The 17,854-nt window shown below is 38.0% G+C and overlaps 1 protein-coding gene across 1 annotated transcript in view; it reads right to left on the bottom strand.

Annotated features, from left to right (window-relative positions):
* The window catches only part of SYT1 (synaptotagmin 1), a 358,390-nt gene that overhangs the window by 73,663 nt on the left and 266,873 nt on the right, over nt 1-17,854 (bottom strand). Inside the window, 3 exon segments of the mRNA XM_080392492.1 lie at nt 936-1,103; nt 4,268-4,435; nt 7,676-7,798. Of these exon segments, the coding sequence (XP_080248618.1) occupies nt 936-1,103; nt 4,268-4,435; nt 7,676-7,798 (459 nt within the window).

The raw sequence follows: 17,854 nt of genomic DNA, 5'->3' as shown, positions 1-17,854 counted from the left end.
ACAACTTGTAGTCTAAATGCAATATTCAGGTATTTGTTACTTGCATTAAGAGAAGATTTCATCCAGAGACTGTCCCTTTAATTACAGAAACTAAGGTTTGAATCCAAAACTGCTTATTAGCAGAATTAGACAATGAGGAACTCAGATTCCTTCTCCCACCAGAGACGTGAAGTACACTGTGCACGCTGACTATTATGAGTGGGCAGATATCACCTAGTAATCAAAAGGAAAAATAATGTAAAACTGAGTGCAAAATGGTCTTATAACAAGCAAAAAGGTGGATGTGCTGGTATGAACAACTTCATAGGATGCACAATGTAGTGATTAAATATTTCCAAACAGTGTCTTGTGTACTTTAGGTAGCACTATACCTACTAAATAATGAACCCATAGGATGCTGGTACAGAGAGGAGAATAAAAAAGGTGATTAGTATTTGAGTGAGATACTGTTCCAAGGTCTTTGTCAAATGTAGAATTCTAATCCATGGATATTATTGCATAGCAGCTCAATAAAACTGTAAATTATTTTAATGAAAACCTACCATTATCTTCATGCAGAATAAGATACCTTGAGATGCAAACACTGAGAATGATTAGGACCACAAAGAAGTCTAAATGAACACTACTTTTATAATTCAAATACAAATTCTATGTACCAAAACTGCATCAATTCAAGAAAAAGTCAAACTCATGAAAACTTCCTTAATATATTGCATAAACTATCAAAAAGATTGGAAATAGGATTAGCAAAGTAGAATGTACCATTCAATGAGTATTGGAAAAGATGCTTATCAAAAACTTATCAGGCAAAGTACGTCTGAGAAATGCTGATAACAGATGGGAGCTGTCTCTGCAGAAAAAATGTTGCTAGTTTGACTGTTCCTCTAGCTGAGGATAAAAGTGTCCTGGGGGAAAAAAAGTCTGATTTTTCTTACCTCTTCCTTCTCTGCACTTTGTAAGTCCCTCCACTCCTCAGTGACGTGACCGAAGTCCACTGTGTTCATTGCAACCTTGTATTCCCCAATGATATCATGTTTGGAGAAACGATCAAAGTCATAAACTGCCATCACTAAAGTTTTTCCACCCAGCTCAGAGTATGGCACCTGCAAAGACGAGGAAATGACAAACTCTGTATCTGAGACAATAAAGATCAGTCCTCTACAATGCAAATCTATTTCTTTGGTTTATCAGCTGTCATCTCAGGTAAATTGAACTGCAGACAAAATTATGAGGTGTATTTGTTTCAGAGTCACCAGATGCAGTATTTTTTGAGACCAGGCTCTGGCACTCGATAGAACAATGTGGCAGCTCACTCATCACTCCCTGGCTTTTTCTCATTCTACTTCAAATCATTTTGTGGGTGATGAAACTGAAACAGGAAGCCCAATTATTTGCACTGAAGACACATGAACTTTTCACACAAGGGTGTCTTTTCCTCAATAAATCGGCTGTCATCACTCAGAAATGGGTAGCTCCCAGACTGATGAAAAAACCAGAACAGGATTACTGTATGTGACACAAAGTAATTAGACACTAAATAGTTCTCTTGGGGTACCACTACCTAATACTTACCAAGGGATATTTTTCATTATTATACCTTTCACACTGTAGATACTAAGGTGCTTTCTAAGTCACAGCGTACAGCTAGAAACTGTGGCGGCAAAAGGCCAAATTCTGACTGATTTTCCAGCTGTTCTGATGTGTTTCGGACAGATGCTGTGGGTTAGGATGCTTATGAGTCACATTTTTAATATTCAGATGAAGACAAGCAGTTCAGGTAAGCTACACTTGAGTGGCTGTCTAGAAAGGTCTGACTGAGGAACTATTTCAACTTACATTGAACACTCAGTCAATTTGATTATATTCTGCAAGTATAAATGGTTTCCACGGGCTTCAGTAAACATTTCTCTATTAATTGTCTATATAAGAGAAATGAAAGCACGGCATTATCGTTGGACTTCTTAACCTCTGCATGTTCCAGTCTGTTTAAACGCTATGACTGTTGCCGTTTGTTACTGTTTGGCTTCAACTTGCTTTTTAAAGTACTTATTAATAACATGAGTACTTTTCCTTTTTCATAACATGTTATATAATGTTTAAAAGAAGCTTTTCAAGTTGAGATCCAGCTCCAGCTTCCATTACTGAGTACAGTAGTTTCAGTGGGTAAGGGTTGTGTATTGTAGCAAATACTATAGCAAAATCAATTTGATTCTGTGAATTTTTTTGTAGCTTCTAAAGAGCCATAGAAGGCAAATGTATGTGGAAAGAAAAATTCTAAAGCATTTCACTTTGATTTTTATGCAGCCTCAAAAGCAGAAGAAATGTTCTGAAGTTTATTTTTCTATCAGTAACAGTGCTCCCTCTCCCTGCTTTCTGCTCATCTGAGAGATACTCAGCCTCTTGGCTTAATGCAGGTGAGACCTTGGTAGAAGGACACGTTATAGGAGTGGGGTTTTTTTGGCACAGACATGCCACTTCTCTAGACACGAACCCTCTTTCCACTTTGGGGCTGAGGAAGAACACCTCCCTTTGCCAGACTGCTGTAGTCCAGCTGGTATTTCTGTTTCCTTTTGGCAGCACAGTGTGGGTATACAATTCAGACAGTCAGAGCCTGACAAACACCTGCAGCCTGGAACAGCACCATGGATGTCTGGGAAACAGAAATGAAAAGGGGACTGACACAGGGAATCACCAAAAGAAGAGAAGGAATGAGGTCCAGGGCTCAACATGCAATACAGCAGAAACATGAGCCATCTCATCCCCATTAGCCCTTCTTTGGGAGGAAGGTGGGCAGCTCACAACTGTGCCCAGAAGGTAACAAAATGGGCCTGGGCTGCCTGGTGGGCAGCTCTGCCAAAGGCAGAGATGGGAAGGATGCCAACAGCAGCTGTGCACCACCTGAACTGGTCACAGAAGGATGGCTCTGCCCAAGTAAACAAGACACTGTGACTAGTTCCCACAGAAGTTATTTATTACAGTTGCAGCACTAGTCAAATGATCACTTGTCTTTGTCAATGTAGTCCCCAGCACAATGGTAGTACTTGGCATGCCCTGTTGTTTTTCTCCTGAGTACAGACCACAGGATCCAGGGGATGATCAATACTCCATTGGGATGCACCCAAACACTCTGTAAGGTCTTGCATGGAAAGCAAACTTTCTTCCGGAGCATAGAGAATCTGAATATTAAAGGTGTGACTTAAAACAAGTGGACATTATAACCCAGGAGTGGATGATCTTATTTATAATTTGTGCCTTCATCTTAGATGACAGCATTATTGGTTCTATTTTTACTTTTTTGAGTTGCACAGGAATCTGTAATTTAGAACTCTGTTTTCTTTTAAATGCTCTCTTAGGAAAGCTCAAGAAAAAAATAACTCCACACAAAAGGTTATTTTTATGAACATCTTCAAGGGAAAAAATAAGCTTATATATGCAGTAGTAGTTCTGGCCTCCAGGGATATCTTTCTTGTTGAATGATTACATAGCCTGAGTCTTTCACTGTTCCTGTTTTCAATCTGTAGCTGTCATTATAAGATTGGGCATAGAGAGAAAGGCCTGAAGTAACAGCAGAGGAATGCATATTAGGAGAAGCCCTATGAAACATGCTGTATAGTATCCATTTACTGTATTTAACTGAGGTTTAGGTATGGCTACAGTTTTAGAAAAACGGTATTGATAGATACTGTTGGAACAACTTAAATATTGCAATGTAAGGCTTAGCTACATTTATTTAATTCATATGTTATTAAACCTGAGACATGATTTCTTTTCATATGTAAAGTAGCATGGCAAAGAATTGCTATGACAAATTCTGGCAAGATTAATCTGCCAGGTTGTCCTTCATCCATTTACTTTCCAAGAGTTTCACTTTATTTTTGAGGGGAAAAGAAATGGTATACCAAAAGTCATAAATCAGGTTACAAAGATATTTAAAGAAAATGCTGGTCTAGGGAAATTTACCTGACATTTGTCAAAGTGTCACTATTTTCTGACTTTCCTGTAAGTTTTATCCAGCCATAAAATATGGATAAGATTGTCATACATCAGGATAACTGAAGTGCCTAAAATCAAACTGTGCCTTTTACACCTGCTGAGGCCTGGCCCTATGTTATACCATTTTCATCATAAGTTTGAGTATCATAGGTTTCTACAATATGAAAAGTCACTAAGTTGCAGTTACCAACTAACTAAGACATCTAACTTTGTAGCCAAGCATGAGCTACATAGTGGTTGAATAAAGAGGTTTCAATAATTATCAAAAACATACCTTGAATGTAAATTGCTCATTGAAAACAGGGTTAAGGGTCTTTCTGTGGACTTTTGTCTCATATTTCTTCTTTTTATCAGGCAACAGGAAAACTTTCACATAGGGATCAGATGTACCACCCATATCCAATGCAGGCAGCTCAGCTGCTTGAATAATCCCAACCAGAAGCTGAAAACAGAGAAAACCAGCAGAATGACATTTCAAATAGATGCTTATAAAAAAACTAACTGAGAAATACACATGCAGACTCTATTTCTGGTCTACAAAAAAACCTATCCCTCCCCACACCCCCCCTTCAAGGAAGGCAAATAAAGAAACGCTAGACTTTAGAAAACCAATTATGGCAGATGCAGACTGCACAAAGGCCGTTTTTAAGCAAAAAGGAGGTTTTCAAAGGGCAGCTGATTACAGCTAAATACAGACTTCATCTTTTTAAAGACTGCAATCAAATAACTTTCAATTGCTCTCTCCTCTTGTGCATTATTTTTCTATGCTGGGCACCATGAATAGAAATGACATTATTAAACAATCAAGAATGTCTAATTTTGAGTACAAAATTTGTATTCTAAATCACCAGTATGTAACCTTTCCTCCAACCAAACACAAATCCTCAGGTAGAGCTTTATTGAAAACAAATGGATCTTGCAGTCTTCCTTATATTTAACTTCTCTTGCTATGTTTAGAAATGGGTTTAGGTATTAAACTAAGGACATCATTTTCAAAAAATACCCCATGAAAACTAACCTTTTGTAACTAAATCCTAATAAAAATTTGTAATCTCACCGCAAAACAGAAAAATTAGTTTCTGAAATCTCTTACATACTTTTAAAAATAAGGTTGAAGCACATCTGAAACTTGTAAAAGCCTTGGCCATTTCTTAAGTGTTACAAATGAAGGGTTATGTTATGTTGTTATGTTATGTTATGTTATGTTATGTTATGTTAGGGTAGGGTAGGGTAGGGTAGGGTAGGGTAGGGTAGGGTAGGGTGTGATCTAGACACCCCAGCCTTTATTAGGCCTCATCAGCATAATAGAGTTGAGAGAGAAAAAGAAATCAATCTTGTTTCATAGACACAGAACTAAGGTAAACATTCAAGTGACTCTTCAAGGTCAATCTGGAGACAAGATATTAAGAACAGAATGAAAACTGAGAATATTTTTTCTAAATCAGTGCTTCAGACACAATGCATTTTCTTCCTCATAGATGAATCATTTAAAATTGGAAACAGAAGCTCTTAACAAATGGAATACAGAAAAATATAGTCAGTTTAGGAAAGAAGTTTCTGGCTTCTGAGAGATTCCTCAAAGCTGGACTTCTTTTTGCCGGTTTTAAATTCACAGTATGGCCTACATGCTTTCCCACTACAGGATTCTTAAGCTCCATGAAACATTTTCCTTTAGCCATAAGAAACACTTCTCCTTTTCTGTCTCATTCCCATTCTCTCTTTTTCTGTCTCATTCTTATTCTAGATACATAACAGTTCATAAATACATGGATAGGCTCAGGATCTACATCAAGTCTTTCGCATCGAAGAGTGAAAAACAAGTCTATGACTTCTAGTTAACAGAGTGGAAAAGCAATTCAATTCCCTTTTAAAACTTCTCTAAAACTGAGGCATCGTGCTCTGGAGAGTACTTCGGTCATCTTGTCTCCATCCTTAACCTTGTGCAATATACTAGCAGATTTTTGGTCTGTAGTTTCACGCCACCGTGCTATACTAACCTAACTGAATCCCTTCTACTCTTTTATATCAATTATCTTCTGACAAATTCCAAGCTGCAGCATGGTTTAGAGCAACAAAATAAAACAGTAATCCATAACTAAAATAGTAATCCATAACTCAAGTGATTTATTACCTTAATTAAATACTACACACTTTTACAGATTTGTTGCTCTCTCATCCTATTTCCCTTTGTAAAATATAGTTCACAAAAACATCACTTCCTTTAATAAAATTCACACAGAAAGTTTGTTTTCATATTCAAAGGAAACTGAAATCCATTTGTCAGAACACTTTCCCCCTCTAGGTCTTCTGCTTCTGAAGGGTCTAATGCTTCATACTGATTTCAAGAGGGATTAGTGTGACTCATCACATGGCCAGGGAATTTGCTCTGGGAGTTAAGGAAAAGCTCCTTTAAGCAGAGGTTCTTGAAAGGCTTCAGAATTCTTTTTGGCTCTTGCATTGAAAAACAAGCACTGGTAGTCAGAAGGCAGTTGAAAAGACAGGGAAGCACTATGTATTATGCCAGGCCATTGCTGAGTATAAATACCCTGCTGCCGACACACATTTTTCTCTTAATTTCTCTTTCCCTCTGTCTTGTAACGAGCAAGCATACTGCATTCTGTGAACAGCAAGAAATAAAGAATCTGAATGTGGAAATAAATCTCAAGTACAAATGGAGGTCAGTTCAGATGAAGAATAGGAATTAACAGGGATTTAAGTTCAGTAGTCATATCTTTCCCTAAATAGGGAAAAATGATGTGGGTTTGACTGAAGTTGTCAAAAAATGAAATGCAGGATGTGTATTCTTGAGTTCACTGAAAGACAGGCAGTAGAAGTGAAGAAGATGTGTTGGTGTACTTCAGTCCAAAGCATAGCGAGTTTTCATGTAAGGCTGTAAATTGGTACCATTGACAAAAGGGATCCTAACCACAGCAAGAGGCCAAGGAGGGGGATTAAAAATGAGCTAGTTCAGGATGTGGACAGGTCTACATCACATTACAGTGTCTATTCCTACTGAAAACCTGGGCAAGTATGCCAAAGTTTGATCTTACCAGTTTCAGAGTAGGGTACTGAAGGAGTATCAGTCCTTGACTGGAAAGATTCTTCTTGTCCAACTTTCCTGGGTTTTTTTTGGACAAATCTTTTTATTTGAACTTTTGCTCCAAACTAAAATTTTCTTGGTTAGTAGGTGTACTTTCATGGACAGCAACAGAACCTGATGCAGCTAGTTAATAACTTAAAGTGCACACCTGATGTACTTGACAATCTTACCAACTTTCTAAAAGACCCACAATGAATCAACTCACTGTTATGCCCCTCTCTTCTTCCTCCCATCTTTTGTTTGCTTATATTTTAAATGCCTGAAGGCTGAAGCTATCTCTTACTCTCTGCATGCAGACTCCGTAATATGTGTGTTGACATTGATTGGTGACACCTTAATATAAGTTATTAATAACATTAGATAAAACTGTGTCTTCTATTTTGATTAAAGGTGCATTATAAACTCTGTGTAGACTGAATACCAGTTTAGTAGTACCTCTGTCATGAATCTTCAGGCTTCCTTTCTTCCTTTACTCTGTGCAAGCAGTAATGATTTCAGAAATATATACTGTAATGAAATGTATTACTTCATTCTCCCCTTGCACACACAGAAATGAAATGTTACAGGTTGGTTGTTTCAAACCTGATTGTTCTGGAAGTCATAATCCAAAGAATATTGGATTTTCCCTAGCTTCTCCACTTCTTTGGGTTCTTCTTTCTCTTCCCCATCAGTCAGTCCAGTCTCAGCATCGTCATCCTTAAGAGCCTAGAAAGAAGGAATGTAATATTCATGAATAAGCCAAACTGTTAAGTACCAGTTTAAAATAGACACTGTCCTCAAATCTATTTTAAAGCCATTAAAAGCAAGCATGACAGCAGAAATCCAAATATGCAGTTTACATACATATTTATACTATTTAGGTTGCCCAGGAAGATGTTATAAATCAGCAAGCAAGCAATGGAAGTAGGAAGAAAGCTTCTTGGACTATTACAAGCAACAATTGTTATAAAACCTGAAAGTAGAAACAAAATATCAACTTGATATAGAATAATTCTTCTGGGCTCACACTGGCTCTTAAAGAGGCACAAGGAGACAAACATGCTATTAAATAAGCAAAGTCATATATTCATTCAACTTAAGAATATCTTGGCAATGTCAAACCTGGTTGTGCATGCTGTGAATTGTTTGCAATTGGCAACACATTTCTGTAGGATTACTATGATAAAGAGCATGTGCTGTGGATGAGTTCTTCCTACATTCATGTGCCAAACATTTTTCATGTTTATTTAGAATGAATATGGAAGCAAAGTTTTCACCATGCCATTAGCAAATGCATGTTTCTCCTTTTCCCTCCCTCCCAAGACCAATTTCCTTTTTATTCATTCTCACTATAAAGCTTGGCTGAACCAAACTGATTGCAAGTTGATTTTAGTTTGCTTAGAAAGAAACACAAAAATAAATACAAAACTGCTTACAGCTTTGTCTATTGCATAAAACCTGCTATTTTTTAAGGAAACAGCAGTTATCTTAGATTTTATACGTAATTAAAATGCTAAATGATGTATTTTTTTTTTCTGTACCAGAAAGCAGAAGTATTTGCACTGTGGAACAGGGAATTCATACAATTATTAAACATATGAACCGTAAATATGTAGATCTTATTCCAGCAGATTCTTGCCTAAGTAAGAACTGAAAAGTGGGCAAAATTGATGAGACAAAGAGTGAAAAATTGTGGAAAATGTGAAAAAAAGTTGAGAGCATGAAAACAAGGATTCAATATTGAGCATTCATCCAGAATTGTTATTTGCATGTTCTATTAAATAGTATGCTTATCCGGAAGCCTTATCTGGAAGAAAGTTCCTTCTACACGGAACTTCAGCTTGCAAAACTAGGCTATTAAGTGCAAGAATAAGATTTTTAAGGTTTGTTTTTTCTTCACATGAGGTCTGAAGAAACCTGCAGTATCTATAAGCAATAGGTTGCAGCTGGAGCTCTCTATCTTAACAGATAGCAAGGCTGGATGGTAGCTATATCCACAGTTGACAGTGGTTGGGGAGGGGACGAACATGAAAACTTTAACATTCTCACTCAGTCATGAACGCCGTGGGGACCACGCAACAGTTCTGTTGGTGTGGTAGGAAGAAAGATTGATCTCTGAAGTAGAAAATGTTATTTTTCAGAAGCCAGATCTAAATTCAAAAGGTCAAACTCAAAACTGTATTAAGCAATTATTTCTCTACTTTCTGAAATAAGCTAGAAATTCAGCGGGCATAGCTCAACTGAAATCAATGCAACAACATTGATTTAAACAAGCTGAGGAGCTGGGTTTGAGTTAAATATCTGAATGTTAGTGAATGACGGACTTTTTACTAGGAACATAAATTACAGTGCACCTGGATGAGATTGGTGGGAAAGGTCGCTAGTGGATAAGAATCAACTGTGATGTTGGAAGAGTAATACCATTTCAACCAAACCATTTTTATTTGGAAAGGCTGAACTGCCCGAGATGAAAGTTGTTCTGAGACATTTTAGTGGCTGAGCTGCTAGTGAGTTCCCTGGCTGTAGCCCAACATTTTTGTTAGTACAAGTGTGACACTTTAAAACTGACAAGCTCTATGGCAAGGCACAGCCCCTGCAAGACCATACATGGGACTTTCAGGATATGGGGTGATGTGATTACGTCAAACACCTTGTTTTCATTGGTAATAAAAATAAGCTTGAGGTTTTGTGATTGTAGGAAAAAAAAAAAAAAAAAAAAAAAGATGTGACTCAATCCAAGTGAAGCAACCACATTTATCTGAGCCTGGAGACAAAAGGAAGCAATAACTCAGAGTGGGATGCTAACTCCAAGACCCACTGCTCTGAATCATCCCAGTACTCCATAACTGAGGACTCCATGACAGAAGAGTGATAAACAGCTCCAGTATATCACCGTTTCTGGAATAAGTACTGGATTTTCTGCTGTTTCATCTACTTTTGACCTAGATTTTGTTTGAGAGGAAATATCTTACCACCAATCCTCAGGGATAAAAGGGAGAGTGTAAAAAGAACTTTATATGCTAATTTCTAGGTAAGAGGAATTTGTAACTATTGCATCAAGGCAATAGTTAAATCTCCATACTGTCTCAGAGAAAATTATATACTCTTCTGCACAGCTGATCAATCCAGGAGATGTCAGAGCTGTGCGTAACTCAACGTGAAAAAGTTCTTACTATGACTACGGAAAATACATTGGGACGCTAATGTCCCTCTTGCAAGGGAGTTTTGAAGTGCAGGCAGAAAACAGTGCACGGTTGGGAAACTCTTCTCCACAGGTTATGAGAGGATGCCTATTGGAAGGTGAAAGCTCTTTCCCAGGGGAGATGGAAAACATTTGTATGTTACTCACGTCAGCTGAGGAGCTATATGTTTCTTATTGACCTTGACTGAAGCACTTAGAAACACTAAGAATGAGATGGTGTTTGGATTTGGCCAAGGTTGCAGCGTGGAGGGAGAGAAGAAATGACAAATTATTATCTCTACAGCAGTCTGTACATAATAGTTTTTACCGTCAGGAGAGGAATTTGCTTTCAAACTAGAGGTCAATGCTTCACGAAGAAGCTGAGTCAAAGGAAGCACAGAAGTTTCTCCTGTTTGATGCAGCTGCTGAGTTCCAAAGAGGAAGAAGAATTGGATTGCTTCAAAGTACTTGAAACACCCTGTAGGGATTTTCATTTTGTGTTGAGATTCTCTGAAAGATCAATATTTAATGGAATTGTACTGCAAGCCTCAATTTATAGCACACTGTATCATACTATATTGGATCTTACTGTTGTATTGCTACAATCAATTAAAATAAGGAGCTATATTTTATTGGTTTTAGAAACAATAAAATATTTTTAATTATAAGCCAGTTTTTTCCTCAAGCCTCTTTGGCTGACACAACTGTAATCAGAAAGCCTGGATTAGATGCAGAGGAATATAGACCTGTCCTTTCCCAATAGTTGTTTTAATTCCATGACATCTTAAATGCTTTTTCTGTGAAACGTGCGACATAGAAACGCATTATCACATTGTGCGGGAAATCAGACTTATCTTTTCTAATTTTGGATGATTTTGAATTTCACTCAAGTGGTTTCTTTATGTCTGCATAACATATGCAGAAACACAGAACAAGGAAACCTCTATATCCTCTTACAAGTGTATAAATAATTGAGAAAGGTAGACTTAAATGCAAGCAGGAATATACAAAAAAAGTGTTAATCTAATACAACCTTACAAGGTGATACAACCACATCTAATGAAATCAGTATGCGACAGTGACCTCAACAAAGCCACACAATGCACAACATGTTTTCTTAGACCTGGAAGACAAAATGAACTTTTCAGCAAGCTCTCATTTAATACATATTTGAATGAGCTCTGTATCTAGTTCTAACCAAGGGTGCAGACATAAATCTACATATGGCATTAGGGTTTTCTTTTCTGTGCCATGTTTATTTAATAGTTTTCAAGCTCATCTACTCTGTAGTGGTTACTACAACGAACAGGGGTAAATTACAGCAATCTGGGTTCCACAGTTCAATCTGCTGGTTGTTTCGTCACCTTCATAATACAACTGAGTGGTTTTAGTCTCCTCTTTTCTTCTGGGTTGTTACAGAAAATGCTTCATTTGCAGGTTTTTTGTAGTTGCATCTTTTGCATTAAAAAAGGGAAGAGAACACAAACCTGCTTGTAATTGCAGTTCTGCAAACTCCACACACTGCAGTGAGTTTTTACACTTCCTGGGCTTCCTTCCCCTCTCATTCCCCTCGCTGACAAAAGCCACTTTCCATTGACGTTGCCTCCTGATACTGCAAACATCGCTCGCTTTCAGCTCAGTTCCACCAAAAGCCCTGCACCCTGCCACTGGGTTTACCCCACTACTATCCACCACAAATGACAAGAGAGATTCTGGGGATTAAACCAGCTTTATGTACACTTTCACTTAATCTCTCCCAAAACTATTTGTAGAAATCAAGAGGGTCTGCAAGGGATTTAGCACAGTTAGTCTGCTGGTTGTCTCGAAATTCCACATGTGCACAAGCTCCAAGAAAGCAAACTGATAGAAGACTCGGGTAACAAAGCTGCTGGGGGAGCAAGCGTACTTCCTTGCCTCCTGTACAGACAGGCAGAGGCCACAATCATGTCTGAGTCACCAGGAGGATGCAAAGACCCATGAAGATGCATTTTGCACTTTAATTCCAGTCTCCGTTATCTTCATGCCTCATGTTAATGACTAGTTCATGCCACAAGCTATTTAAGACTGCAAGCAAAGTGTCTCTCACTGTTATCTGTAAAGAAACATTAACAGAGCTTTTAGGGTTCCTTCCATTCATGGGGTGGCCTATGGTCTCACTTTTAAAGAAATAAGATTACCAGTAAGCAAGAAGCAGAGACATTAGGAAGGAAAACATAACACTGACTGCAGCCTGTAAGTTAATTTGCTGCACAGTGCGTACTGCTGTCCTGAGTTCCATCTCTGCCAGCCCCATCAATCATTCCTTTTGTTCACATGGTGAAGGGGGTATTTTTTTAACGTGTGAATAATGCCCAGTCCTCAGGCTTGTGCAATGCCTGCTGAGCTGAATGGAAGAAAACAATGTGATTTTGTAGCAATAATGTTCTGTGCCATGTCCAACAATGAATTTATCAGAAAGGCAATTTTTCCTCCACACATAGGAATGGCTGCATTTCCACTAATGGTGGTGCACCTCTTATCAATTTCTTTCACATTCAAGAACACCATAATTCTGACCTGGCCAATTTTTATCCCATGGGAAAAGAAAAGCCTTTAAAAATTCCTGGCTGATTCCCTATCAGAAAGCAGAAAAGCCTGCAACTGCACCACATTCTCTATCAGAGTCCCTCAGAAGGAAAGGCAACATTTCATTCATTCAGCATCTGCTTTCTCTCCATGAATTAATTTAAAGAGCATGTTCTGCATGGGTTTCCAGTGGCTGAGCCAGGCTTAGGCCATTGTGAAATGTACTTTGCCATTACTGCTGTAAGAGTGTTGGCCTCACACACCAGCAGCGGGCCACACCGATGCACAGAATGAGCAAGACCCTGCTGTGTTCAGCATGCTATGCCTCGACATTCCTTGCTTGTTTTCCAGGTTTTAAACAGTCTGTTGGGTTATTCAAAAGGCTTTCTTTCTTTAGGAGCTCTGTGACATGAGGTCATCATGTTCACCTTAAGAGCTCACTGAATTGTTTGGGTACTAAAATACCAATTTATTCTGGTGCAACAGTAGAATACAGCAAGTGCTGGAGGTGTTCAATGTAAAAGATGAATATACACATTCAAGTTGGAGCTGTTAAGCCCCCAAATCAACCTGTTTTCTTGGAGTCAGTGTTTGTTTTTTGGAAAAATATACAGCTGATCTCAGCCTGGGAGCCTCTTTTGGAAGTTCACCCTGTGGGTCAAGGTTTTGCTTTGAATGCAGGGCCCAGGTGCATGAACTAAAAGAAGTAAGCACCCTTCCAAGTACACTAGCGTGCTCTGCCCCCGCTTCCCATATGGCAGTGCTTGGTTGCACTAAGCAGCAGGCTGTGAGTAGGAGTCCGCTTTAGGCTGCTTGGCCAGTGCATGCTGCTCAACCAATTGTTCTTCATCCTCCCCAGATGAATGGCAGCGGACCAGATGGAAGCATGCTTTGGGACAGAGCTGGCTCCTCAACATGGGAGGACTGCACAGAGTACCACATTTATTTCTCTTTGAAAAATTTGTCATACAATATAATTAGGACTACATCTACTGAACTGTGAAAATTAACCTAAATATAACCAGACATGATTTATTGGGCGCCACATAGATCTATAGAGAAAAAGTTGGCAAAGACCTGCTCTTTTGACTCCGCTGCTTAGAAAGAGGTAAGGTCACCCTCTGACCATCCTCTAAATAGGACTTTATCAAGTATCCAATATTCTCACGCTTGAGGTTTATGTTGTTATTCATGTTTATTATTCATCATTTTGTAAAGAATAAATGCCTTTGCTTAAAAAGCAAAAAAAATTTAAATAAATTAATTATTCCCAGTGGGGTTTGAAATGTATAGCTCATTGATATGAACCGCTGCTCCTGTTGTAGGTTATTCATACCCACTAACTTCAGGTACTCTGTGTAAGAGTTTAGCTCTCCATATAATCAGTGGATATAGGTAAATGTCTCAACAGTGTGATTCAAATCACTTAATTTAGGGAATAATTGAGTACTTCCTAGACACCGTTCATTAGGAACCTGGAGATTCTGGTCTTGAATAAAGAATTCAAAATTTGGTCTGTTAATCAAGAGGACACAAGAAAGAAACGACCTTGACAACAGAAGCTTCCAGTGGCATGACTTTCAGAATAGCAAACAAGACATGTAAGAAAATGGGTCAGAGATGTATCTTCATATCATCCTAAGAGTATAAAAGGTTATAATAAAAGTGATAATTGAATTATTTTACAGGAAATATATTTTTTAAAAAGGAGAAAAAATAAACTCTGGAAGCATGCAAAGCAAGTGCCTATGTCTTCTTGGGAGTGGCTGAGAGGAAGAGACAGGAATGTAAATATGCCCAGCCTTGTGGCTCACAGCTGTTGCTTCCATATTTTCAGGGTTCTGAAGTCTAATATAAATCTAAGTTACAAAAGAGTTTTGTGGAAAACCCTGCAGAACACACTCTTCTATAGCATTGTATCTTCATAAACATGTTATTTTCACACTTTTCAGGAAGTTTTATGCACCCTGCACAGTTCCATTCTGAGGCAGGTGAAAAAGCAGGACAATTGGTCAAGCCTGAGGTTGATTTAATGTACAAATGGGACCCAGTCAATTTATTTTTACTGCCACAGTATATTTACTGGGCTTGTTTTCTAAGAGATTTGTCCCCATTGTTTCTGACTAATTTTCTACACTGTAATGTCTCTGCAGCACACGCTGGCTTTCTGAGTGTGAATTAGGATGTCTCACTGCATTGTGGATAAGCCACGGCAAGCATTAATGTCACCATGGGCTGAAGATGCCAAGAAATGGGAATTGGCATGCTGAGACCAAGACAGGTGGCACCGTGGAATAAATACACTCACTATTCTCTAGGCATTCAACTAGGAAAACAAACAAGCACACGAGTAAACACTGCAGAAGAAAAGACTTTGCCAGCAACAGACCTCCTGTCTCTCAAAAAGATCGTCTTGGATTACTTCTGGAAATAGACTTGGGTTCCTTTGAGTGAAATTTAGGCTCTCTGGATGTCAGTGTGGATTTTATTGACTTCATTTTGTCTATCGCCTTCGTGGTGCCAGGTCACCACACACTACTTTGAAATATTTCCGGGCATCTAACATTAAAAAACTTGTTCCTTCAGCATTTTGTCTCCATGAGGGCAAGGGCATTTGCTGTTCAACAGCTGAAATCGTAAGGTGAAATAATCTAAGAAAACCATTATACGTTGAAGTTCAGTTACATGCAATTGCAGCTCTCAATATCATCTTACTTTATAACACCCCAATGTTTCATTGCTATTTATTAATATTATTACCTAGTACTAATTATCAATTTATTAATATTATTATCTATTGATGGACATTGATCAGAATATTCTGTTCAAGTTAGTACCTAATCCCAATGTAAAAAGAAGGCCTATGTAAAGGGAAACCAAACATACAGAGAAGTCAGGTGGCTGAGTGAAGGCCACGGTAAGTCAGTAGCAGAGCCAAAAATATACTCCTCATACTCTAGGGTGTAGCACATATATCTGATCCCAAACCTCCTATTTCACCTAGCAGACGTATTCATTGTAAGCCAAAAATCTTTCACTAGTGACAGTGTTTTATCCTCATGCAACGAGAAAGGACTGAGCTATTAAATCTCCTCCACAAATGCTTTGTGACCTAATAAAATGTTCGGACCACAATAACAACTATTCTCTGAGCAACATGGCTAAATTTTAGTAACTTTTCAGTGCTGCTGTTGATGACTGAAATAATTATGTTTATTCCTTTCCTCAGCCCACAGGCTGAGCTTAAGCAAGAATTTCGCTGTACCAATGCATTAAATTCAGACCCAATAAATCATCAGCTATTATAGTGTCTCTGGAGCTGGGTGTTTGGAGGCTTTTTTTTTTTTTTTTCTAAAGAAAAAAATAAATGGGAGCCACCAGGGGCATTAGCAGAGACTGGAAAATTGTAAAGATGAACACTGCAATGATGCTAGTTGTCATTCCGTTGCACCAACAGAAGTCTGGAGTAAGACCACTGAAGAGTTTGATATGGAGCGCTAAGAATGTAAAGCATGGGCACTGTACCAAGATGATGTGAGAGCTCACAGCAAGTTTCATGAGGTACCGATCATTTTAGCAACACTTAGAAACTAAGACATTAAAAATATGCACTGCTTTTGTCTATTTTTGATATGGTGACATTTATACAAAAAGAAAAGAAAATTAGCGAGGTATTTTTATGTGCCTACGAATTTTAAACTCGAGCTTTCTAGTACAGTTTGACTTAATATTTTAACTACAAGAAAGAGTGACAACCTCTTTTCTTTCACCCTCCTCCAGCCTCCCCCCAAATATATACCCAACCAAAAAAAACCTCAATCAATTTAGTTCAGCCTCTTGATGTGTGTATCAAATCTACTACATACAAATCTCAGCTAAAGAGCCAGAGCTGTCAGAAGACTGTATGTATCAGAGCTTTAGACTAGGTGCGTTCAAATAGCAAAATAAACCTACCGCAAGTGACAATCCAGAACAGTCATGAGACACAACATAGACAAGGAGGACATAGAAGGAAGAAATAAAAATTAAAACATCCACACACAAACATTAGTTAAAACCATGGAGAAATGACCTTTTTACCATAGTACATTCATTAACAATTTGCCTCCCCTAGAGTAATTCCAGTCCTCTCAGTGGCCCTTTGTGGAGCTGTATACTCTACTTGAAAAAGTAAGCATCGCCTGCCATGGAAATGGGTTTCAAGACTGAAATCCTAATCTCATTTTCAACTCATGTCCCACTTTACCTCAACTACATTTGCTCATAATCCCTTTTATTTCATAAGAAGTTTCTCATTTTAAGATCTGTTCAGGAAAGTGAACATTTTGAAGCACAAATAGAATATTTGTGAATATATGTGAAAATAGAGACCAAAATTTTATTCCACTTTCTGTAACGTGTGACTGTTGAGCTGACTGAGTATGTCAAAAGGATCTTTAAATATGTCAAGCTATATGGCTCTATAATGATTTGGCATGGATGTGCAGGTCAGCGTGCATACATGTATGTCAGAAGTTCTCTTTGACAAACAAAAAAACAGACTAAGATGGAAATTATACTTCCAGAAGCTGATGCTTTCAATTTACCAAATGCTACTCCTTTTCAAGTTTTGTGTACCTAGAAAGCTAGGATCCTGCAAGATGCCAAGTGCCTATCAACTGTTATTATGCACTCTCAGCTGAATGCAGAAGGTAATTAGCACTTGCAGGTTCAGGCCTAACAATGACTGAACTAAGCTTTTTGGTTTTTTTAGATATTTGGTACAGTACATTGCCCTTTATAATGGCATTAGATTTACATCTTAATCTTCAATAACTTTTTTTTAATGTTAAAATTTGCTTTTTTAAAGAGCTAAAAGGCATTCTTATTATTTGCCTTTCTGTTTTATGCTAGAGCCTCTGAAGTGGTTCAGTTCTCTTGACTGAAATATTCTACATCTAGCATTGCACTGAGTTCAGCTATGTGTATTAAAATTTGCACTTAGAATTCAAGATTAAACTGTTAGAATAAACAATCAGTCACACAGACAAAAAAAA

The sequence above is a fragment of the Falco punctatus genome (genome assembly GCF_963210335.1).
Source record: "Falco punctatus genome assembly, chromosome: 6".
Lineage (NCBI taxonomy): Eukaryota > Metazoa > Chordata > Aves > Falconiformes > Falconidae > Falco > Falco punctatus.
The sequence above is the reverse complement of the archived record's forward strand: the minus strand, read 5'-3'. Positions and strand labels throughout refer to the sequence as shown.